The sequence below is a fragment of the Mixia osmundae genome (assembly GCF_000708205.1).
Source record: "Mixia osmundae IAM 14324 unplaced genomic scaffold scaffold_2, whole genome shotgun sequence".
NCBI classification, from domain to species: Eukaryota; Fungi; Basidiomycota; class Mixiomycetes; order Mixiales; family Mixiaceae; genus Mixia; species Mixia osmundae.
This window is the reverse complement of record NW_014575562.1, coordinates 940,892-960,939: the sequence shown is the minus strand read 5'-3', so window position 1 is coordinate 960,939 and position 20,048 is coordinate 940,892. Positions and strand designations below refer to the sequence as shown.

Sequence of the window (20,048 nt, the reverse complement as noted above, 5' to 3'; positions counted from 1 at the left end):
TCCGGTGTGCTTTCGGCGAGCCGAGTCTGTGCCTCAGTGAGCGCAGAGTGGGCAGATATAGATGCGCTTTTGTCGTCTCACTTTGACGGCCAGTCGCTGCTATCAAGAGCATGTGGGTGGTTGATTAATCACGTCACGACGTCACCGCGTCGTCTTTCTGTGGTGCGCCGATCATCATCACCATCATCATCAGTTCACCTAGCCATGCGTTTCCTCATCCTCGGCGGCACGGGCGCAGTCGGTCAGGTCCTACTCGCCCAAGCACTCGAGAAGAAGCATGAGTGCATCGTGTTTGCGCGATCGCCTCAGAAGCTGCCAGAGGAGATGTCAAAGAACTCCCTGCTCACTGTGATCAAAGGCGAATTGCACGATGCCGAGGCCGTCAAGAGCTGCTTCTTCACTGACAAAGCATGTACCGAGAAACGTCACATCGATGCCATTCTCTCTGTTCTCGGTCCACAAGGCCCCCGACACCCCTGGGGTTGTCCGATCAGCAAAGGCTATCAGCTCTTCATCGATGTCTCCAACGATGCCGGCCAGAAACCCCGGCTCATCATCCTGAGTACAATCAGCGTCTACAACGAGAACGACAAGCCAAGCCTCCTTCGCGCTGCCGCAGTTCTCGTCATTTGGGGCCCAGGACATATGGCCTGGAGAGAGATCATCAAGACCATGGAGGTCTCCCGCAATGCCATCAAACAAGGCAAAGCCGACATCACGCTCGTCCGCATACCTTTCTTGTCGACCTATGGCGGTTCAGGCTACAGCGCTGGCTACGTCGGCGGCAGTGGCGCGGCTGGCGTCAGTCTCTGGCTATCGCGCGAAGATATGGCAGGCTTCATGCTCGATGAGGGCGAGACGAAGCTATCAGAATCTCAATGGAATAACAAAGAACCCGCAATATGTAGCAAGTAAAGACCGCCGAAAGCAACGCAAGCACAAAAGTGACTTTGAACGCATTTACAAGAACCACCATCTGTTGTCCGTCTACGCTCTCATGTATCGATTAGATAGTTCGTGGCCCTCGCAAGATCGTTGTCATACTTTGCAAGCGCTTGGATTGCAGCCGTGCGTGAGAAGCCTGTTGGACCATTCAGCTTCGCTCACACAATCAAGCGCAAGATGACGCACCCATTGCGGTAAGTTCCTTCACAGCAGCAGAGTCCTTTGTCGATGACTGGGTCGGCGAGGTCGTCCGCTCAGGCAGCTTCGGCGCCGGTCCCCGTTGCGAACGCGAATTGCTCGGAGGAGAGCTGATCGGCGGCGCAAGAGTAGCCACACTGAAGGGTGGCGCTGGTGAAGAAGAGCTGCCTTGAGGTTGGTTCTGGCTGCCAAAGAAATCATCAAAGCTCGATCCTGGCGCCGCGGCCGTGCTACTGGGTACGCTGGGTGCGGGCGAGTCGAAACCAGCAAAGGCATCGTCAAAGGCTACAGACTTGTTGCCATTCGTTTGAGGCTCGGCAAAGCTAGGATCGAACGCCTTGTCAAAGTCAGCATCGAATGCATGACTATCATCGGCACTGCCAAAGGTTGTGTCTTGAGCAGCTCGTGGGGCTTCAAGGTCCGAGAACGCATCCTCAAATTCGCCGGAAGGTCCAAAGCCAGCCGATTGACCAGTTGTTGCGGGTGTTACTGCCTTGGGCGTTGCGGAGAAGGCCGGAGCAGCAGTGAAAGCTGGCACATCACCAAGAGCAGATCCGACGCTGAGGTCATGCCTGGGCGAAGAGAGAGCTTCGTCATATGCAGATGTGTCGCTCTCATTGCGTGCATGAGCGAAGCGACTTGGCTGAACATCTTCCGGTCCTTCGTCCTCCTCCTCGCTATCGCTCCCGACTTCAAGCGGGTCAGACCCGAAGCCGCCAGGGATGGTAGTCTGCTGCGACGTCGGTGAGAGTGCATCGGTAGGGCTGTGCGTCGGTGCGGCCTCGGAGAATTGCTCATCTGGAGAAGCTATGGGAGCCGCCGCAGCTGTCTCTGTTATCGTTGCAGGAGAATCTGGCTCGAGGGCTCTGTCTGATGCGCCGTTGGGGGCAGAAGGCTCATCAAATGCAGCAAAAGCGTCGTCGAAAGACGTCGGAGGTGCTGCAGCGTTCGAGTTCGTGCTGGCGGCAGGTAGATCTTCACCGAAAGCATCATCGAAGCCAGTGTCAAATGGTGATTGCGATTGGCCTGCTGCCGCGTGCTCAGACGATTGTCCATGCTCAGAAACTGCCAGTGCGGCGACGCCTGTCGCCAGTCCGGTCGCTGCTGCGCCTCCGGCCGCCGCTGTCACCGGACTCAGATGGCCGCTACTTCTCTGAGCAGACGGCTCTGCATTGACGGGCGGAGCAAATGAGTCGAACGGGTTTCTGCTCTTCACCGACGATGGGCTAGCCACATCGGGAGACAAACCTCGACTGTCGATTGGCGAAGCATGGGCAGGCAGAGCAGCAGCAGAAGCTTCCACGTCCTTTTGCGCTTCTGCAAGACTGCCGGCTGCCTTGTCTTGCTCGAGCTCTGCCGTAGCGAGCTGTTTGCGTGAGATAGCAAGAAGTCCCTTGTGCTGCCGGGCATCCTTCTTGGCTTGCTCTATAGACGCCTTGAGACCGTTTGTCTCAGTTGTGACAGATTCCAATCTAGCCTGTAGCTGTCTCACTTCCTCCTTGCCGCGCATGAGGGTCTGCTCTATCTCATCACGCTCAAGCCGGAGGGCGGACAGCTCGCTCTCTGCACTGATGGTCTGCTCCTTCAAGCCTGCCAATTCGATTGACTGTTGCTTTTGCCGAGCTTGCAACTCGACGATCGTCTTCTGATGTGTCTCATGAGCGGCTTTTGTCTCTACGAGCTTTGTTTTTAAACTTGACACCATCTCGTCGTTCGATCCGACAGTTTTTGCGTAATTGGTACGCTTTGTTCGCAAGCTCTCTTCTGTCTTTTCTGCTTCTGTCAGTTGGCGTTGCGTCTCTGCTGGATCTTCCTCCTCCTCTTCGCTGTCTTCTGCAGCTGAGGCGATGGGCGATGGAGCGCTTGCAAAATTATCAGAGAAGCCAACGGCTGGTAAGCAGAGTCAGCGCGGCTACAGGAGGGCGCAGCGAGATCCTACATTTCTTGAGCGAGTTGCCGGTGCCTTGCGGTTTGAGGGCAGGGGGAGCCATGAACGAGGGCGTCGCGCTAGTTGAGGGTCTGGCTGGTGCGGTAGCAGATGTACCGGGCGATGGAGCAGAATTAGGCGCGGTCATTGTCTTGCCAAATGCAGACGTGGGAGCAAAAGGTGTGCCTGCGGCAGGCGTGGGACTACTCAGACCTCGTTTGACGGGCACAGGGCTGCTCGTGAGGGCCTGAGAGGTGATAGGATCATCATCGTTGTCATCCATATCGAGCAGATCGCGCTGAGGGCCCGTAGGTGCCTGAACGAAAGCATTGGGCAGACCTGAAGGCGCCTGTTGAGCTCGCATGCTGGGCGGTACGAGGGATGCGGGCAGCGTCGTCGGTACAACCTTATCGTTCGTAGTGTCTGTGATGAGTCTCATGGCGATAGCAAACTCCTCGCGATCCAGTCGACCCTCGCTTCGGACATCAGAGAGATCCCTGCGAGTGGTATGTGAGTCTCTGTGTGCCTTGTAAGCTCGCCCGTGTACCATATTTGTGCAAGTATAGCCTCCGATAGGCCCGAACGGAGGAAGAATGGCACGGCGACTTGGCCCTCTATGAAGCCCTGCCGGGAGGGATCGAGCTCGTCAAAGAAGCCATCAGCAATCGACTTGTCCTCGGGTGTGATATCCCAGGCGAGAGACTGCTGCTGTTTCTGTTGCGACTGGAAGAGACTGTACATGTTGTTGCTGCCCGTGCCGGTGGTGCTGGGCGAGATAGTCTGACGAGGCATGATGTTGGTCTGACTGAATTGTCGTGCCGGTGAAGCTTGACCGGTCAGCTGACGGGGTATAGCGGCTTGTTGATTGCCTGTGATCTGACGGGGTATGATGGGGGCAGCGCTCCCGATCGAGCCGGTGCTCTGTCTGTTGATGTTGGGTAGCATACTGGAGCTCTGTCGCTGAGGCGTCGGAGGGTTGGCCGGCACTGCACCGGCGGAAGCCTGAGCATAGAAGGATGCCGGAAGAGTGGAAGGGATCGTCTGGAGCTTGCCGGACATGGCAGCTTGGATGAGAGCCATTCCGACGATAAAGTCGGTTGCGTCGAGGCTCCCCCGTGCCTGGCGATCTGCCAGTGTCCATATCTCACCGAGTTTTTCGACGGGTAATTGGGATCGGATGAAGATATCCTTTGCTTTCTCTCCATCTAGCAGACCGTTGACTGCGCCTGCGCCGGCAAACATACGCAAGAATCTGCCCTTGTCCTCTGGCGCAATCGTTAGACTGGGCGTCGTCGCTTGCACGCTGCTCGTCCTCGCCTTGGGAGGCGTGAGGCCCTGAAAGGTAGGCAGACTGGTCGCTAGCCGGTGATGGCAGTCAGTCCAGCTCGCGTATAAACCATGTGGACGAGGCACATACCTTTCCGAGCGGTTGCCTCGTTGATGGCGGGAGATGATCCCGATTGAGCATGCGCGATGAGTCGGAGGGCGACGTTGAATGCTTCTGGCGTGAGAAAGCCAACATTGCCAGAGTCGGCAACGGACCAGATTGTGCCGAGGGTAGCGCCTGGCAGGTGAGACTTGGCGAAGAACTTGACGGCGGTCTCGCCTGTGAGGACGCCCATCTGCTCAATATCGGCTGTCCGAGCCGAGGGATCAGTATGGCACGAAAGCCGAGCTCAAGAGCGAGTTGGCTGACCTTGTCGGAAGAAGTAAGGATAGGCCTCTTTCTCCTCGGCCGAGAGTGACAGTTCCGGCGCTGATGCTCCTGCTTGTGAGCCCCATTGGACATGCCGACGAGTGGCCGACTCACCGGCCGAGATGGACATGCTGGGCGTGCTGACGGGTTTCAGGTTTGCAGCGGCCTCGAGCTCGTCCTCGTGGTTAAGTTGAACGGATGGTCGAACCGCGCTGCTCGCTGGCGTCATCACCGCACCACTCGGCCGAGCAGCACTGGCGCATGCGCTCATGCAAGATGTCCAACTGAACGCTGTCGAACCTGCTCGAGCCAGTACTGACGATGATGACATTGTACGCCAAGTGACCCATCTCGAGGACGAGTGAGGCTCCTCCACCTCTAGTCGTGCCCGCTCACTGACCACTGAGCAGGTTCTACCAAGAAGGCTACAGAGAAGGCTTTGAGCATGGCAAGCTGCATGGCGTGTTCGAAGGACGAGCATTGGGAGCGGAGAAAGGATTTGAGATATGGGAGGAAGTAGGCTTCATTGCAGGCATGGCTGCCCAATGGGCTTCCTCGCTCTCTCATCCCTCGCTCAATCTTACAGCCGACAAGCAGACGAGGTTCAGTCTGCTCGCTTGAACATGGCTCTTTTGCTCATGCTGCCACGGTGCTAGGATCAAAGCACAGATTGATCAAATTCTGCATCTTGTCGACCGGATGCCTATACAGAATGATTCCTCCCACCTCGACAAGCCGAGCACATTCGACCCTGCAACAGATGCAATGCACTTGGTCAGCTCGGAAGAGGCAGATCAGGCGATGCAGGCCGTCCAAGCAACGCCGGAGAGCGAGAGGGAGGACATAGCTGCGCTGATGACTTCGATTCGGTCCAAGTACCGTCTGTTGTGCAGCTCGCTAGGTGTCAGGCCTCGTCTGCGTACTGCTGCTGCAGTCTGACCCCGCCGTCGTCCCCTTCGTCGCCACGTCATGAGTCACGCCCCTGAAGTGACGCGTTGAAGACACACGCGACTGTCTTTCTGCTGACGGAAGATGCTATCGACAGCTCAGGCTGCCAAGCTCAAGCAGCAACGTGCAGCCGCAGCAAGCTTCAAGGCTCCGAGCATCAGACCCTTGCCCGGCTACGCATCACAAGGCACTGTTGCCCTGCCTAAACGACAACAATCTGTCTACGAGATTGACGATGACGCCGGTGCTCTGCTCGAGTTTCCCGGCTCGGATGAAGAGAATCATACAGCTGGGCTGCCTCAGCTCTCGTGCTACAAAGTCTCCAGCAAGATGGGGAGCCTGAATCGAGCCAGGAGTACGATGATCGAGGACGATCTCGCACAAGCTCAGACACCCGCTAAGCGGCCCAAACTGTCCGAGCAAGATCCCAATCGACCTGCACAAACCATAGCCAGTCAGACGTCAGCCATTTCTCGGTCGACTCAGCCGCCCGAGAAATCCTACTATGTAAGATCCCGCGATGCATGCTTCTGCTGCTACACTGAGACCGATGCTCTAACAGTGTCTCTGGTCGGTCTGCTTGCTTACTCAGTCGTGCTTCAGTCTGATGAATGTACCTGCAGGCGCAAACCGTCATCGAAGAAGCACAAGACCTGGGAAGGCGACGGCCTTCTCATCCAGCGTGGAGCGGTCCTCATCTTGCGCGACAGAGAAACTGGCAAAGAGTGCGAGCGCAGCGTCTCTAAGGCAATTTCGCTCACGTCTTTGCTTACAGGCTGTCAGTCGGCTCTCGGCCGGTTGCATTAGCACTCTCAGCAGGCGACGAGCTCTCGGTCGGCTCGAAGGAGATCGAAGTGCGCTGCAGTGCTTTCTGAAATGCTTCAAAGCTGAGACTTTCAAAGATCGAGGGGCCTGCTTCTGGTGGGCAAAGCTCGGTCGTTGCACCTCACACATATGTCCCATCAACACCATCAATGTCGCGGCCCTTGCCCAAACCGCGGCCGAAGATGCCATGTAAGTCTGTAGAGCTCGACATTCAATCGATTCATCCGTTTGCAGTGATACCGACGGCTAATGCGAGCGCTAACAAAGCCGTCAGCGAGCTTCTGCAAGGCGGTTCCGTCGCGCCCACCGACTTTTTCAAGGGCTCCTCCAAGAGTACATCACGATCGACATTCAAAGCTCATTCTTCTCTCGCTTCGCGCTATGATCCCAAAGCGGATGGCGCAGTCGTGCTTACCCGACCGCCGGCTGAGCTCTTCGCTCGCAATAAGCAGACTGCTACGCTTGTGAACGATGTCGTGCTCGATCCCTTACTCTGCAAACACCTTAGACCGCATCAAAAAGAAGGCATACAGTTCATGTACGAATGCGTAATGGGCTTCAAGTCGGAAGGAACGGGCTGTATCCTTGCAGACGAGATGTACGTGTCTCTGACCGGTCACAGCATGGCTCTGATATCGTCATGCAGGGGGCTGGGCAAGACGGTGCAATCCATCGGGCTGATATGGACCCTACTCAAGCAGACGCCTTACGCGACTTCAGGTAGCGTCATAGGCCGTGCTCTCATCGTTTGCCCCGTTACGCTCGTCAAGGTCGGAACGCTGCTTCCGCGACAAGGCGCGAATTGATGACCATTGCAGAACTGGTCTCGAGAATTCTCCAAATGGCTCGGTAGAGAACGCATCGGGGTCTTTACTGCAGATGCAAAGAGCAACATCAAGAGCTTCACAAAGAGCAAGACATATGCTGTCCTCATCATCGGCTACGAGCGCGTGAGTCTCATCCGGCTGTACGGGAAGGCTATGTCTGACGCCGGCTGAGAAGCTGCGGACGGTAGTAGAAGATCTCGAAAAATGTAGTCCTCCCATCGGCGTAATCATCTGCGACGAGGGCCATCGACTCAAGTCGGCTGGCGCCAAGACGACCCAAGCTCTGCGCGCTTTGTCAGCAGAGAAGCGAGTTATTCTCACAGGCACGCCAATCCAGAACGACCTGTCAGAACTCCACACGATGGTCGATTTCATCATCCCAGGTGCACTCGATTCTTACGCTACGTTCAAAAAATGCTTCGAGGTGCCCATCCTCAAATCTCGCGAACCTCATGCATCCTCCGAAGTTCGAGGTCTGGGTCAGGCGAGAAGTGATCAGCTGGCGAGCATCGCCCGCTCATTCGTCCTGCGTCGCACGTCCGAAGTCATTGCACAGTTCCTACCGCCTAAGCGTCAGTATTTCGTCGCATTGTTTCTTGTCGGGCTCACATGTGCCGCGATACAGAGGAATACGTGCTCTTTGTGCGGCCGACTCAGCTTCAGATCAGGCTGTATAAGAAGATCCTTGAGACGCCCGCCGTACGCGCAATCTTCTCTGGCAAAGGCGGAAACCATCTCGTGCTCATCTCGGCACTGAAGAAACTCTGCAACTCGCCAGGCTTGCTCGTGAAGCAGCTAGATCAGCAACACGTCAAGGATGCCGAGGACGAAGTCACAGAAAGCATTGCCGAAGAATTACCTTCCGGCTTGGATGTGAACGATGTCCATCTGTCCGGCAAAGCCCTTGCACTTGCGAATCTACTCGAATCGATCAAAGAGAAGACGGAAGAGAAAGTCGTGCTCGTATCCAACTTTACACAGACGCTCAACATACTCGAAGCTTTTTGCAAGACTCGTCGGTACGGCTACTGTCGCCTCGATGGCGCAACCGCGCAGAAGGCCAGACAAGGCATCGTCGAGACATTCAACCGCGCCTCGCAAAAAGCTCAATGTTTGTTCTCATGATCAAGCTTGGCTTAGCTAATCAGCCTGCAGTCATCTTCCTGCTTAGCTCAAAGTCGGGCGGCGCAGGCCTCAATCTCATCGGTGCATCTCGGCTCGTACTTTTTGATAGCGACTGGAACCCCAGCAACGACCTTCAGGCGATGGCACGCATTCATCGCGATGGACAGAAGCGACCTTGCCATATCTACCGTTTGCTTGCCACCGGTACACTCGACGAGAGTGCGTTCAATCTCCTGAGATCCTCGGGTAGGATTAAACCCGGACCGCAGAGATTTTTCAGCGTCAGATTATCAAACAGGGACTCGCGGGCAGTCTGATGCAAGGCGAAGGAAGCACGAAGACAAGCGGCAAGCAAAGTGGCAACAGCAAGTCTGGTACTTCCGACGCGTTCTCGCTCGACGAGGTGTGTTTATATCTGCAGCGCTCTTGACGGGATCTGACAGACAGTCCCACAGCTCAAGGCAATTTTTGCGCTGCACACTGAGACAGCGTGTCACACCCATGATCTGCTGGGCTGCCGGTGCCGCAGGGGACGTTCGCGCTCGACAACGCGATCTACCGAAGCAGAAGACAGCGATGAAGAACAGAACGAGGAGGTGACATTCATCAGTGCCGGCGAGATCCGCCCTTCAGACCAGAAGAAACACTTGGCAGCGCTCAAAGATTGGACTCATATCGATTGTCAAGACACCGACGGCGGCGACTTTGATGATCCGGTGCTCTCCGAAGTCATCGCGGCCAATGCGACCAAGAGCAAAGGCGCTATCACTTTTGCTTTCACACGCTTCTCGACTGACAAAACGATGGCCGAGCTCGAAGTGGCAGATATATAATAGACCCCGTAGCTAGATTTGCATTCGGCCATTCGGCTGCGCCAAATAAATGAAGAGCGCGCGTCGTGTCGTCGTGTCTCTGCCGGCTGCCCCGAGAGCGGACAGACGACTACCGCTTGCATGGCCAGGCCTAAGCAGGTAGCTAAGCTTCCACCATCTGTACAGGCATGCGCAAGCAGATGAGTCAGTAGGAGCATCTGTCACAGCTGTCGATAGTAGGGTCAGGCAGGCTGTGCAGACGACCGCATCTTGACGACGGCAAAGTGGCACACGACAAGCCCCAAGCGCGCACGAGAGGCTGACGACGGCTGTCATGTCGAACAAGCCGCTCCTACCGACGACGGGCACGACTACGAGCCCTCCAAGTGGCATGCTCAGGCCAAGCTCGACGCTGATCAGCTACCTGGCGATCCAGAGGCTCAGACACAAAGGTATCTTGCTCATCCTCGTGCTCGTCTGCGTGCTCGGCATCGGCCTCAGGACAACCTCATACCATGAGAACATCACGCCTTGGCTGCGTCATGTGGGCCTACCCTGATTGGAACGCGCTTTGGGCTGATACAGCGTCGTTGCAGGCACAAGATCGACTGAGATTCGGCCGTCCAGACGGGCCATGGGGGCCACCACCACCCGGCGGCAGACCACTAGATGGCCCGAATCCGTTGGATGGCTATCGTATGTCACCTACGACGGATGAACAGGTGCAAGCCGGCGTGCCTGTGGACGCGCCTATCCATACCGACGTGCCTGAGCGAAGGCCCGACGCACCAGTCACGAACAGACCGACAGTGCTTGCCATGCGTGTGGAAGGGCCTAGTAATCCAGAGCATCTCTTGCTTCGCTACACACCCCTGCCAAAGCGACCGCTAGTAACAGCAGCAGATGATCCTTGGCCAGATAGGCCAGAGATTGCGAGCACTTGGCTCTCTTCCAAACGACCACGACGCGATCCAGATCCGCCGGTATGGCCGAAGGAATATCCTAACATGACTGCACCACTCGCGCTGTCTGCACAGATTCCGTTCTCGAGTCTGAAAAAGCCAACTTTCGAATCTTCTCCGCCGTTAGCACAACGGCATGATCTGCCACGCGTACAGTACGACTTTGAAGCAGACATCAAAGCGGGGTCTGGCGAGACGCCTGCTCGCAAGGAAGAGCGTTTGCAGAGACGCGATTGGACAAAGCGTGCGATCATACATGCTTGGGAAGGCTACAAAGCTGCAGCTTGGGAGCACGACGAAGTTCGGCCAGTGACGGGCGCACCTAACGACAACTTCAACGGCTGGGGTGCATCGCTCGTCGACGCGCTTGATCTCATGATCATGATTGGCGAGGATCGTGAGTACAACTTGTGCAGAGCGCACGTTGCTGCGATCGATTTCACAATGACAACGGGGGCAAAGTCTGCCTATGGCGGCGGCGATGGCCGAACGATACCCGTCTTCGAGACCAACATTCGCTATCTTGGTGGTCTCATCGCTGCATACGATATTACTGGCGACCAGCTCATGCTCGATCGAGCACGTGAGCTTGCAGATTGGTTCATGGGTTGCTTCAACAATGCCGAAAGTCTTCCCCTTGGCCGGTGCGTCTTCGGCCGCGATTACCACGGCGCGCCAGGTGGCGATCATGGCGTGGCAGAGATGGGCTCGATGTCGATGGAATTCGCTCGCATCAGTCAGCTTACTGGCGATTCGACTTACTTTGACGTCGTGCAGCGGATCATTGATTTCGTCGAGAAGAAGATACCAGCGACTGCAACAGGTCGCCTCGGCTCCCTACTGCCCACGCATCTAAATGCTGCTTATCCTCAAAGCCTACGCGGCACATACACTTGGGGCGGCGAAGCTGACTCTTACTACGAATACCTGATTAAAACTCATCAGCTGCTGGGTGGAGCCACTGAGCAGTACGCTCGCGTTTATGCAGATGCAGTCGATTCTGCATATGTGCATCTCATCCGCAACGTGACCGCTGTACCCGGTGAGGAATTCTTGACTGTAGGCAAGGCAGGCTGGCGGGATGTCGAACTAAAGGTCGACCATCTAGCGTGCTTTGCGGGCGGCATGCTCTCGCTCGGCGCTCGTTTACTCGGTCGACCTCGGGATCACGATGCGGGCAGACGCTTCACGAAGACCTGTGCGTTCACCTATACGGGCTTCAAGTCGGGCGTCGGCAGCGAGTCGTTGACATTCTACAACCATAACGATACCGACCGTTTCCAGACTCTCACAGATGCCTACACTGGCGAGAAGTATCTTCAGCAGAAGGGGCACTTCGTTCCAGGTGTGCGATATAAGCAAGGCACCTATCTGGGCAGGCCAGAGGTCATTGAGAGTGTCTTTTACCAATGGCGGATCACCGGCGATCCCTTCTGGCAGGACGAAGCCTGGCGTATGTTCACCGCTTGGGTGAACGTGTCCATAACCGATCATGGCTTTGCGAGCGTGGGAGATGTCAACATCGATGACCCAGCGACGTCGCTGCGAGATAGTCAGGAGAGCTTCGTACTCGCAGAAACACTCAAGTACTACTACCTGATCTTCTGCGAAACGGACTTTATGTCATTGGATGATTGGGTCTTTACGTAAGCTGACTCGTTCTTGGTTCATGCACATCGCTCACGCACGCTGTCGCAGGACCGAGGCGCATGCCTTCCGTCTCGGTACGCAAAAGCCAACCTATACTTGGGCCGGACCAGATGACGAGGTCATGCGAAAATACACAAATCCGCACCTCAATCAAGTCGAGCAGCAATGGCCAAGACGGAATGGCTGGGGAACGTTCTTGCAGCGTCAAGCTCGAGCGACAGCCGCTAAAGTCAATTCGGCGAGAGATGCGATTGCGCGAAAGCTCGGCAATCTGCAGTCTGCGCCAGACCCAGATAACGGGCCGGTCAACCGGATGGGTCCTCGACCCGTGGGCCTCGGAGGCTCGCGCGTCTTGTGACAGGAAGCACAATGATGCATAGTACAGCAGACACATAATCATGGTGTACATGTTGTGCTACTGATTTGTATGCAAAGCGTAATAAGTGTGAAGTATTATATTGCAGCGATTGCAGGTGGCAAGTTCGATTGTGCCCGAGGGAATTCAATGCTATTTGGGCGAGCCTCCGAGTGTGCGGGCATTGTCTCGTCGTGCTCTGACTCGTAAGCATCGCTCGGCTCGTCATCATGCAAACGCTCGTGTGTAGCCACCGAGCCCACCTCGTCATCCCCGCCTTCGTAATAGTCACTTTCGCTTACGTCGGAAGGTACGTCGCCGTTGGCATTTCCATTGACGCCTTCTTTGAGCGCCACTGGCTGCCCTTGGGTGTGCTGAGCAGGCTGATGAAGATTGAAGACGAGGCCAGCAGTAGCTGCGCGAATTGCAGCATCTTGCCGAGACTCTGCAGGCCGCTTCATGGCGGATCTTCTGGGTGCGACTGATGGCTCGCCTGGAGGCGCGTACATAGGGGGCGCATTGTCAAGGAGCTGACTGTTAGGATCCCAGAACGGCCCGTCGTGCCGCATCTTCAAGATATCTTGATCCTGCACGACGACCCGAGATGCCCTGTCTCGCGATTGTCAGCGCTCATTCGAGAGATACACCGTTGTACGAACAGCATAGGCGTAATTCTCGTCTTCTTGCGCATGGCCTGCTGACGAGCAGCCTCTGACGGATCCGAGAATTTGACCCTGCGCGAGTCTGTCGGTTTTGGTGCGATATTCTCTGGTTCGACGCCTGATAGCTTGTCGACGAAGGACATGCTACTTGAGAGCGTCTTAGTGAGCGCGTCATTGAGCGCGAGACTCAGTCTGTTCGGACCCTTCGGCTTCTCTGGATTCGGTGGCTGTTCTGAAGTATTCTGTGCTTCCTTTGGCTTGCGACCAAAAGGCAGCAGACTACGTCGCTTCTTTGCTTTCGGTGTCTCTTCCTCTGTGGCTACAGCGACAGCGGCAGGTGCTGCGACAGCCGCTGCTACAGGTGTCGCGGCAGGTGTCGCACCGGAGGCTACTGACTCACTAGCAGCTGAAGACGTGACAGAGTGGGTCGAGGCTGCGCTCGAAGCGATGGAAGAAGCGGTGTCCGCTACCACAGGCTTCGGTTGAGCGACTGATGCAGATCCGCTTACAGCATCGGGCCGATCGGCAGTGGGCCGGTCCAAGATGACGGCGTTGCTCAGGCCGGGCGCAGCAAGGTTACGGTCAACAGCCACGACAGCCGCTTCATCCGCAACATCCGTGTTCGCCTCGGGCATCGCGGCGGTCTGTTGTGCGGCTTCAAGCTTGTCGGTCGGAATGACAGCAGGGTCAGGCTTTTGCTGAGCTGTCGAGCCGGCCAACCATCCAATGAGACCACCTGCTGCGGCTCCGACGCCCGCAATCAGGCCAAGAGGTGCCGCTTGAGTATGTTGCTCGGCAGTAGGTGGTGCAGACATTTCTTTGTCTTCCGGCTGTGAGGTCACTGGGTCTGATACAGATTCTGCGGCGAGGGCAGGTTTGTCTGCTTCGCCGGTCTCTTCTTCGCTGTCGCTGTTGCTCATCGCCTCCTCATCGTCTGAAGCTCCGTGAGCGCTATCGATGACCGAAGCCGAGCTGACCGAAGCATCATCGGCTCCAGCATCGGCTCGTACCGGCACCGCAGCAGCTGCAGAGCACACTCGATCAGCCCAGGATCAATTGCCGGGTATGAGCATACCTGCTATGGGCGCAGCGACGGTCGGCGCGGCAGCGGCAGGCTGGGCATCGACTGGCTTTGCACTCTTACGCCTGAATGAGAAGAGACCTCCTGTTTTCTTGACAGGTGGAGGAAGATCCGAGCTTGGCTGCTTCCTCGACAAAAAGCCACGCTTCTTCGCTGGCGCTGCAGCTGGTGCTGTTCTCGCGTTTTCAGCACCATCGGTCATTGGTGAAGGCGCAGCGATGACAGCCGCACTAGGTGTATGTGCGATCGAATCGGGGCTTAGCGATCCCTCCTGTGCCTTGGCACCCGTGGCCTGCGTCCTCTCAGGATCGACTTCGCTCTCGGACGAGATTGCAGCTTCGTCTTCTTCCTCATCATGATGATCTGATGACTCCATCTCGTCAGCAGTTGCCAACTCATCGTCTGTTGTGTCGGGCTCGGGCGCGCGCGCTTTGCCATTCGTGCCGAAACCGTTGACGAGACCCACTGGGATCTGCGGCACGGGCGGTTCATCTGCTGGCGGTCTACGAGAGCTGCCGGCACTTTGCACGTTATGCTCAAACGACGATCGTTTTTTGGAAGGGCTCTCGAGCTTCGAGTCCCTCGTGACCGATCTGGCTGGGCTGGGAATATAGGCAGGCGGAGGCTTGCGCTTGAGCTTCTTTGAGGCCGGCAAAGACGCGCCAGAATCAATCTGAGCGAGCACGAGTCTATTGGGTTCGTCATCTTCGTCGAGTGCTAATGAGTCTACAGGTCGACGAGGTGACCTTCTATCATCTCGCGCGCTCGAGCTAGGTCGTTCTGCCCGAGAAGTGGTTGCTTTGTCTACTCGTTTGCTCGCGCTGGCCCTCGTTGAAGACTTGGATTTTGAGCGGCTGACGACATCTTCGTCGAGCTCCCTGGCAGGAGGCAATCGGGAGGCGCCTGATATGGGCGAGGGCAAGCCGACAGATGATGTGACGGGCGAGGCAGACTTGCGGTCATCGAAGGGCAGCTCGAGAGGACTGCCACCTTTGACGACGCTCGAAGGGATGATGGGCGGACGCGTAGAGCTACTACCCGAATGTCGCTTTGAGCGAACGGGCTTGTCCATCTCGGGGAACATCTGCGAACGACGGGTAGTCGATGACTGATCAGATGCTTTGCGAGTCGTCTTTGGCTGCTCGCCCGGACGAGTTCGATAGGCAGGATGATCGGACTTGCGTGAACCGGTGGAAGCCTTCAAATCGCTTGACTTGCGACGAGGAGACGCGGGCGGGGGAGTCTCCTTGGAGGCTCTTGGCTTGCTAGTCTTTCTGGCTCTGCTGGCCGTGCTCTGGCTGAGCTCATTCGCCCGCATCGAGGTCGGTGTAGGATCCAAAGGCCTCGAAGTAGGCGGATCGTAGCCTCTGGCGCTGACCGAGTCGGGATCAGAAGGACGAAGGGATTGGTCGAGCATCACCATGCCATCACGACCTTTGCCATCTTGTCCGTCTCGCGCCAGTCGCTTCTGGTGCTTCAGTGCCGTGGCTGCCTTGCGAGTGTGATCCTTTTCGCCCGCCATGCCCGCTCAGGAATGGGCAGTACGATGGCGTCAACGTGGATGTTCTGTACCCCAGGCTACTCGCTAATAGCAGTCTTCTCGGCCAGCAGAAGCACGTCGTGACCTCTCCGGTCTGGTCTCTGTGCGAGTGCCAAGCTTGGGAGGCCTGAGACCGGGCTGGCTTGGGCGATGCCGTTCTTTAGCCCGCAGTCCAACAAAAGATCGTCAAGGCAGCGCCTCGAATCGCCAAGCGGGAAGGACGCGATCGCAGTGCAAAGACCACAGTTACAACGGCCGAAAGCCTCAGGGCGATCAGTCCAAGTAGCCCGCAAGGTGGCTCTTCCATAAGCTCATCACCTTCGCAACAAATGCTATGAGAGCTGCTCGTTAGCGAAAGTCCAGTTCATACGCAAGTGTCACTTGCCTTCTAGGTGGAAGATGGGCTTCGTGCCAAGCTTGAGTCTGTGATCCTGCGTTGTATACATCTCTCAGCAGAGCTCAGCCAAAAGGTTGCGGGCGACCGACGTAGAAGGCCGCCCAGTGCACAATCTCTGGCTTCAGAGCCTCGTCCGCGCGCTCGACAAGATTTCGTGTGATCGTCTGCTTACGAAATCAGCCCAGCATTTTGCGAGCTTCGCGCGAAGCTTACCGACAGTATCAATTGCGGTGTTATACAGTGCACGAGTAATTCGTAGAGCATCTGCCTCACAGCGAGAAGCTGCTGAGGTGTCTGACTCGTCAAGATGGTCGACGTGACTTTGCCGCAGTACTCCTCCCAATCTGGCATCGGCACGATCTTGCTCGTCGCTTTGCCGGCTACCGAAGCAGACTGGAACGTCGGATCTTGTGTGTGCAGCGCTTCAAGAGCAAGTAAGGCTCTCCGCAGATTGCCAGATGCACTTTGAGCGACTGCAAGTGCGGCCGAGCGAGGAATCTCGAAGCGTTCTTTCTTGGCGACATGATTGATCACATTGACCATCTCGTCATCTGTGGGTGCGCCTACGCGAAGCAACAGACATCTCGATCTGATGGGACCGATAATCTTGCTTGTCGAATTGGCGCACAGGATTAGCCTCAGATTGGTCGTATACTCTGTGAGCCTGCCGTCAGCGCTGTGACAATGGAATCGAGGTCGCCACTCACTTTCCATCGTCCGACGCAAAGCACTTTGAGCGTCGCGACTGAGCAGATCGGCCTCGTTGATAACGACCACTATCGAGCCAGTCGCGCTTCAGAGTCGATCCACTCGATGCGACTGGGGCAGGCTGACCTTTGAATCGCTTCTTCGCATTGACATCGACTTGTTGGGTTTGCGCAATCTCCTTGAGGATCTCTTGCACGACAGAGCGGTCGTACATGCCCACGTCACTGTACATCTGGCTTGAATGACCCCCTTTCTGCGTGACCACATGCGTACCTTGGCGTAAGTTCGATATGGTAATTCGATTGGACTACATTGACATCCAGCTTGCGTCGCGAGGGCGTCACAAAGACTCTTTGATCGATACGGAGCTGCATCATCTGGCTCTTCAGCCGGGATGCATGACTTGACGACAATTGCGTGCCTTTTCCGCTGAAGAACCGTAGAGCTCCCGCAAGGTGCACATGATCCTCGTCTTCTTGCCAGCTCCTGATGGTCCATAGAAGAGCAGATGAGGGAAGTCCTGTCCTGATTCGGCCTTGAGGGCGACAGAGCAATTCAGCAGTAGCCCTGTCGGAACGAGGCCGATCCTACAAGAGCTTGTATTCTCCGGGACAGGTCATGGTGATAGTGCAGATCATTAAGCTGCTTCGGCCGGTACTTGTCCACGAACAGTGACATCTGTCCGCCAGCACGAGATCGCGGTCGCGTCTCGAATGGAATCGAAATGCGCAAAGCACCAGCGACTGCTCCGCTCATCAGTGACGTGACGGAGGTTCAGGAATTGATTAAGATGTGCAGATTAGTCTAACAACAAGCAGTGCGGTGCGATGGCGGCATTAGCCGAGGATTGATCTGAGCCAGCGATCGTAGAGCATCTGCGTCAGCGGTCGACGTTCAGGCACGCGCTCCTCAATCACGACCTCTTGTGGTGCTATGCAGATGGCTTGTAGATCCGCTCGACTGCTTGCTGGATGTCAGCACACTGCTTTGATGCGCGTTGAAATCGCACCTTTGGATTTTCAAAGTGACTGCGCGGGTAAGCCGCAAGAGAAGGTGCGGATCTTGGCTCGCCAGTCCTTGGAGCGCCTTGGCGATGTTCGACAGAGCAGCATCAGCCTCTGGCGAGCTTCCGCGAGCCTCTTCGAGAGTAGGCAGCAGCAGATCTGACATCATGAGGTCGGCCTCTTGCACGTTTCGGGCCAAAGTTCGCACGGTCTCTTGACCGTCATTGCTCTGATTCGCTTGTTGTTGTACATCTTGCATGGCCAAGTGTAGCTCGCGAGCACGCACTGTCGAGCCCATATCAACCGAGTGACGATGACGAGCTGTTCGACCGTTTTGGGAATGAGATCTGACCGTCGATCGAGACGATGCCATCGTCTCGGGCTCGAATGTTGCAGACACGCCCCGCTTGACCGTGCCTTCGCCGAGCGATGCATCGTCTGCACGAGCCTCACTGGGCAGATTGGCGATCATAGAAAGAGGCCGCCTAGCTTTCCTCGACAGCCCTCCGTCAGGTTGTTTTAGCAGTGTCGTCTGACTCCTCTGCGGCTCGTCGGCAAGTCTGCTTACAGTTGCAGCTAATTGCGTGGCAGTAGACAGCTCGACAGGTGCGTCGTTTGGCTGAAGCATGACGGTAGCCTGTGTTCTGACGGTGTCGAATGTCCAAGCATCGCCTTGAGATGCTACCAAGGTAGGATCCGGTCGGTAATCAGGCACAATCTTTGCCTTGGCGATTGTGGATGTCTGCTTCCAGTGACGATGTCGTTCGATGCTCTCCACGATACACGATGTCCTTCCGGCCAGACGTACAAATCTATGTTGGAGCAGATCGCTCGCTGAAGGTCTCGCATCGGCATTTTTGGTTAGACAAGCAGAGACGAGCTCTTTGAACGCGCTCGAGAAATAGTCTCCCTCAAGCTCGGGCGGCTTTGCTTTAGGGATCAAAAAGAGGACGTCCATCGGGTTGTATTCTGATAGGGGCGGTCGACCTAGAGCCAGCTCGATCAAAGTGATACCGAGTGACCAGATATCTGCTTTGCTGCCATAGTCGTTTTGCAAGATGACTTCGGGCGCCATCCAGAAAGGCGTGCCGACGAGCGTATTACGCTTACTCTTGTTCTGCGTCAGCTGGGCAGCAACGCCAAAGTCTGCAAGCTTGACATCGCCAGCATTGGATAGCAATACATTCGCAGCTTTCGCGTCTCTCAGTACAAAGCCAGCCAAAGTCAGGAGTCAGGACATACCTTTGATATCGCGATGAATCTTGCCCTTTGCGTGTAAATACGCCAGACCTTTGAGGAGTTCGCGACAGATGACGGCGATCTGATACTCCGAGAAAGGCGTAGGTTTCAGTACGTCCAAGCAAGAGCCGCCGGCGAGATATTCCATGACGATCCAGAGCTTGAAGCCTTTGACGAAGCTGCCGTAGTATCGCGTGACAAAGGCGGGATCGCATTCGGTGAGGTGCCCAATCTCTTCTTGCAGCTCGGAAATATCGTCATCCGAGGATTCCAAGTCGATCTGTTTGATGGCCACTTCTGTCTGCGTAGGCAGATGAATTGCTCGCCAGACAACGCCGAATGCACCCGTGCCCAGTCTATCCAGCATCTGGTAGTCCGCCGCCGGATCATTTGGATTGCTTGGCCGAGTCAGGGTAGTTGATGACACTATGCCGTCAATAGCAGGCGCCTGAACGCCATCGAGGTCTGAGAAAGACTGGGTAGCGATGGAAGTAGATGTGATCGTGCCATTTTCGACCAGGCGACCGGGCGAGACTGGCATGCGCATACCGCCAAGCGCAGCACCTTTGACGGGCGGCATCTTGCGCTCGAACAGAGATCTATCTCATCCTCGCACGATGCGCTACGGCCTCTTCCTGAGGCGATTCGACTTGCTTTTTTCGCGGAATGCCTTCGCGACAGATCACGTGACAATCTCTCCTGTGCTCAGCCTGGGTCGACATGAGATCTTGTCTAGCCACTGCAACGATCTCAGCAGCAGCACGCTTGTCCTCTGCCTTCTCAGCAAATGCGCACGATCTTCTACGACGTGACGATTGAAACCCAAGGATCTTTGCAATTACAAGTCAGCCGAAGCGGCGAGATCGTGATAGCTCTGACAATCTGCCGTTCTCAAGGGCTCGGGATCTTGCCCTATCAACATCACTGAGCTCTCCTTCAACAAATAATCACGCGATCCGCTGCGGGTCCTCCTCGCGACAGAGTCAACAGAGCGGCCAGTAAACGCTTGGCAAACGGAAGTCGTCAGTACATCAGGCTATGCGCCGTTGTCTCGACAACACAGTAAATCCAACTCGCGGCTGACCTCGACGGAGGACAAGTAGAGCAATCGGATGCCACGTGGAATGGCGGCGTACTCGAGATTACT

The 20,048-nt window shown here is 56.1% G+C and overlaps 6 protein-coding genes across 6 annotated transcripts; 2 read left to right on the top strand and 4 right to left on the bottom strand.

The window, feature by feature from the left end:
* Positions 1–204: 204 nt before the first annotated feature.
* L969DRAFT_22234 (uncharacterized protein) lies at positions 205–915 on the top strand (the record flags this gene model as incomplete). Its single annotated transcript, XM_014714268.1, has 1 exon — positions 205–915. The coding sequence occupies one exon, from the start codon at positions 205–207 to the stop codon at positions 913–915; it is 711 nt and encodes a 236-aa protein (XP_014569754.1).
* On the bottom strand, positions 675–5,066 carry L969DRAFT_85387 (uncharacterized protein). The gene is made up of 7 exons (XM_014714686.1): positions 4,881–5,066; positions 4,767–4,826; positions 4,488–4,706; positions 3,618–4,428; positions 3,083–3,567; positions 1,132–3,033; positions 675–1,081 (listed from the first exon to the last, which is right to left on the bottom strand). Exons 1-7 carry the CDS (start codon positions 4,993–4,995, stop codon positions 996–998), a joined length of 3,678 nt encoding a protein of 1,225 aa, XP_014570172.1. The 5' UTR covers positions 4,996–5,066; the 3' UTR covers positions 675–995.
* On the top strand, positions 5,036–12,273 carry L969DRAFT_44766 (glycoside hydrolase family 47 protein; the record flags this gene model as incomplete). Its single annotated transcript, XM_014714685.1, has 20 exons — positions 5,036–5,127; positions 5,177–5,368; positions 5,423–5,699; positions 5,817–6,221; positions 6,277–6,284; positions 6,338–6,439; positions 6,490–6,568; positions 6,617–6,728; positions 6,774–7,137; positions 7,186–7,309; positions 7,358–7,489; positions 7,542–7,938; positions 7,992–8,477; positions 8,522–8,710; positions 8,761–8,894; positions 8,947–9,309; positions 9,544–9,755; positions 9,805–9,847; positions 9,900–11,911; positions 11,964–12,273. The coding sequence occupies 20 exons, from the start codon at positions 5,036–5,038 to the stop codon at positions 12,271–12,273; spliced, it is 6,033 nt and encodes a 2,010-aa protein (XP_014570171.1).
* Positions 12,274–12,368: 95 nt separating this feature from the next.
* Positions 12,369–15,535, bottom strand: L969DRAFT_92809 (uncharacterized protein; the record flags this gene model as incomplete). Its single annotated transcript, XM_014714684.1, has 3 exons — positions 12,369–12,879; positions 12,930–13,956; positions 14,008–15,535. The coding sequence occupies 3 exons, from the start codon at positions 15,533–15,535 to the stop codon at positions 12,369–12,371; spliced, it is 3,066 nt and encodes a 1,021-aa protein (XP_014570170.1).
* Positions 15,536–15,826: 291 nt separating this feature from the next.
* On the bottom strand, positions 15,827–17,414 carry L969DRAFT_92808 (uncharacterized protein; the record flags this gene model as incomplete). Its single annotated transcript, XM_014714683.1, has 9 exons — positions 15,827–15,885; positions 15,939–15,984; positions 16,040–16,114; positions 16,164–16,606; positions 16,658–16,726; positions 16,785–16,882; positions 16,932–17,026; positions 17,080–17,193; positions 17,250–17,414. 9 exons carry the CDS (start codon positions 17,412–17,414, stop codon positions 15,827–15,829), a joined length of 1,164 nt encoding a protein of 387 aa, XP_014570169.1.
* A 12-nt stretch (positions 17,415–17,426) lies between these two features.
* On the bottom strand, positions 17,427–19,537 carry L969DRAFT_58762 (uncharacterized protein). The gene is made up of 2 exons (XM_014714682.1): positions 18,905–19,537; positions 17,427–18,853 (listed from the first exon to the last, which is right to left on the bottom strand). The coding sequence occupies exons 1-2, from the start codon at positions 19,479–19,481 to the stop codon at positions 17,568–17,570; spliced, it is 1,863 nt and encodes a 620-aa protein (XP_014570168.1). The 5' UTR covers positions 19,482–19,537; the 3' UTR covers positions 17,427–17,567.
* Between the last annotated feature and the right edge of the window lie 511 nt (positions 19,538–20,048).

Excerpts from the sequence above, each read along its gene's own strand:
- L969DRAFT_85387 (XM_014714686.1), bottom strand. The coding sequence starts at position 4,995 with ATGACGCCAGCGAGCAGCGCGGTTCGACCATCCGTTCAACTTAACCAC. Across the intron at positions 3,568-3,617 it reads GCTATACTTGCACAAATATG|GGATCTCTCTGATGTCCGAA; the intron begins GTACACGGGCGA and ends TACCACTCGCAG. Across the intron at positions 1,082-1,131 it reads GAAGGAACTTACCGCAATGG|GCTTCTCACGCACGGCTGCA; the intron begins GTGCGTCATCTT and ends ATGGTCCAACAG.
- L969DRAFT_58762 (XM_014714682.1), bottom strand. The coding sequence starts at position 19,481 with ATGCCGCCCGTCAAAGGTGCTGCGCTTGGCGGTATGCGCATGCCAGTC. Across the intron at positions 18,854-18,904 it reads GATTCATCGCGATATCAAAG|CTGCGAATGTATTGCTATCC; the intron begins GTATGTCCTGAC and ends GAGACGCGAAAG.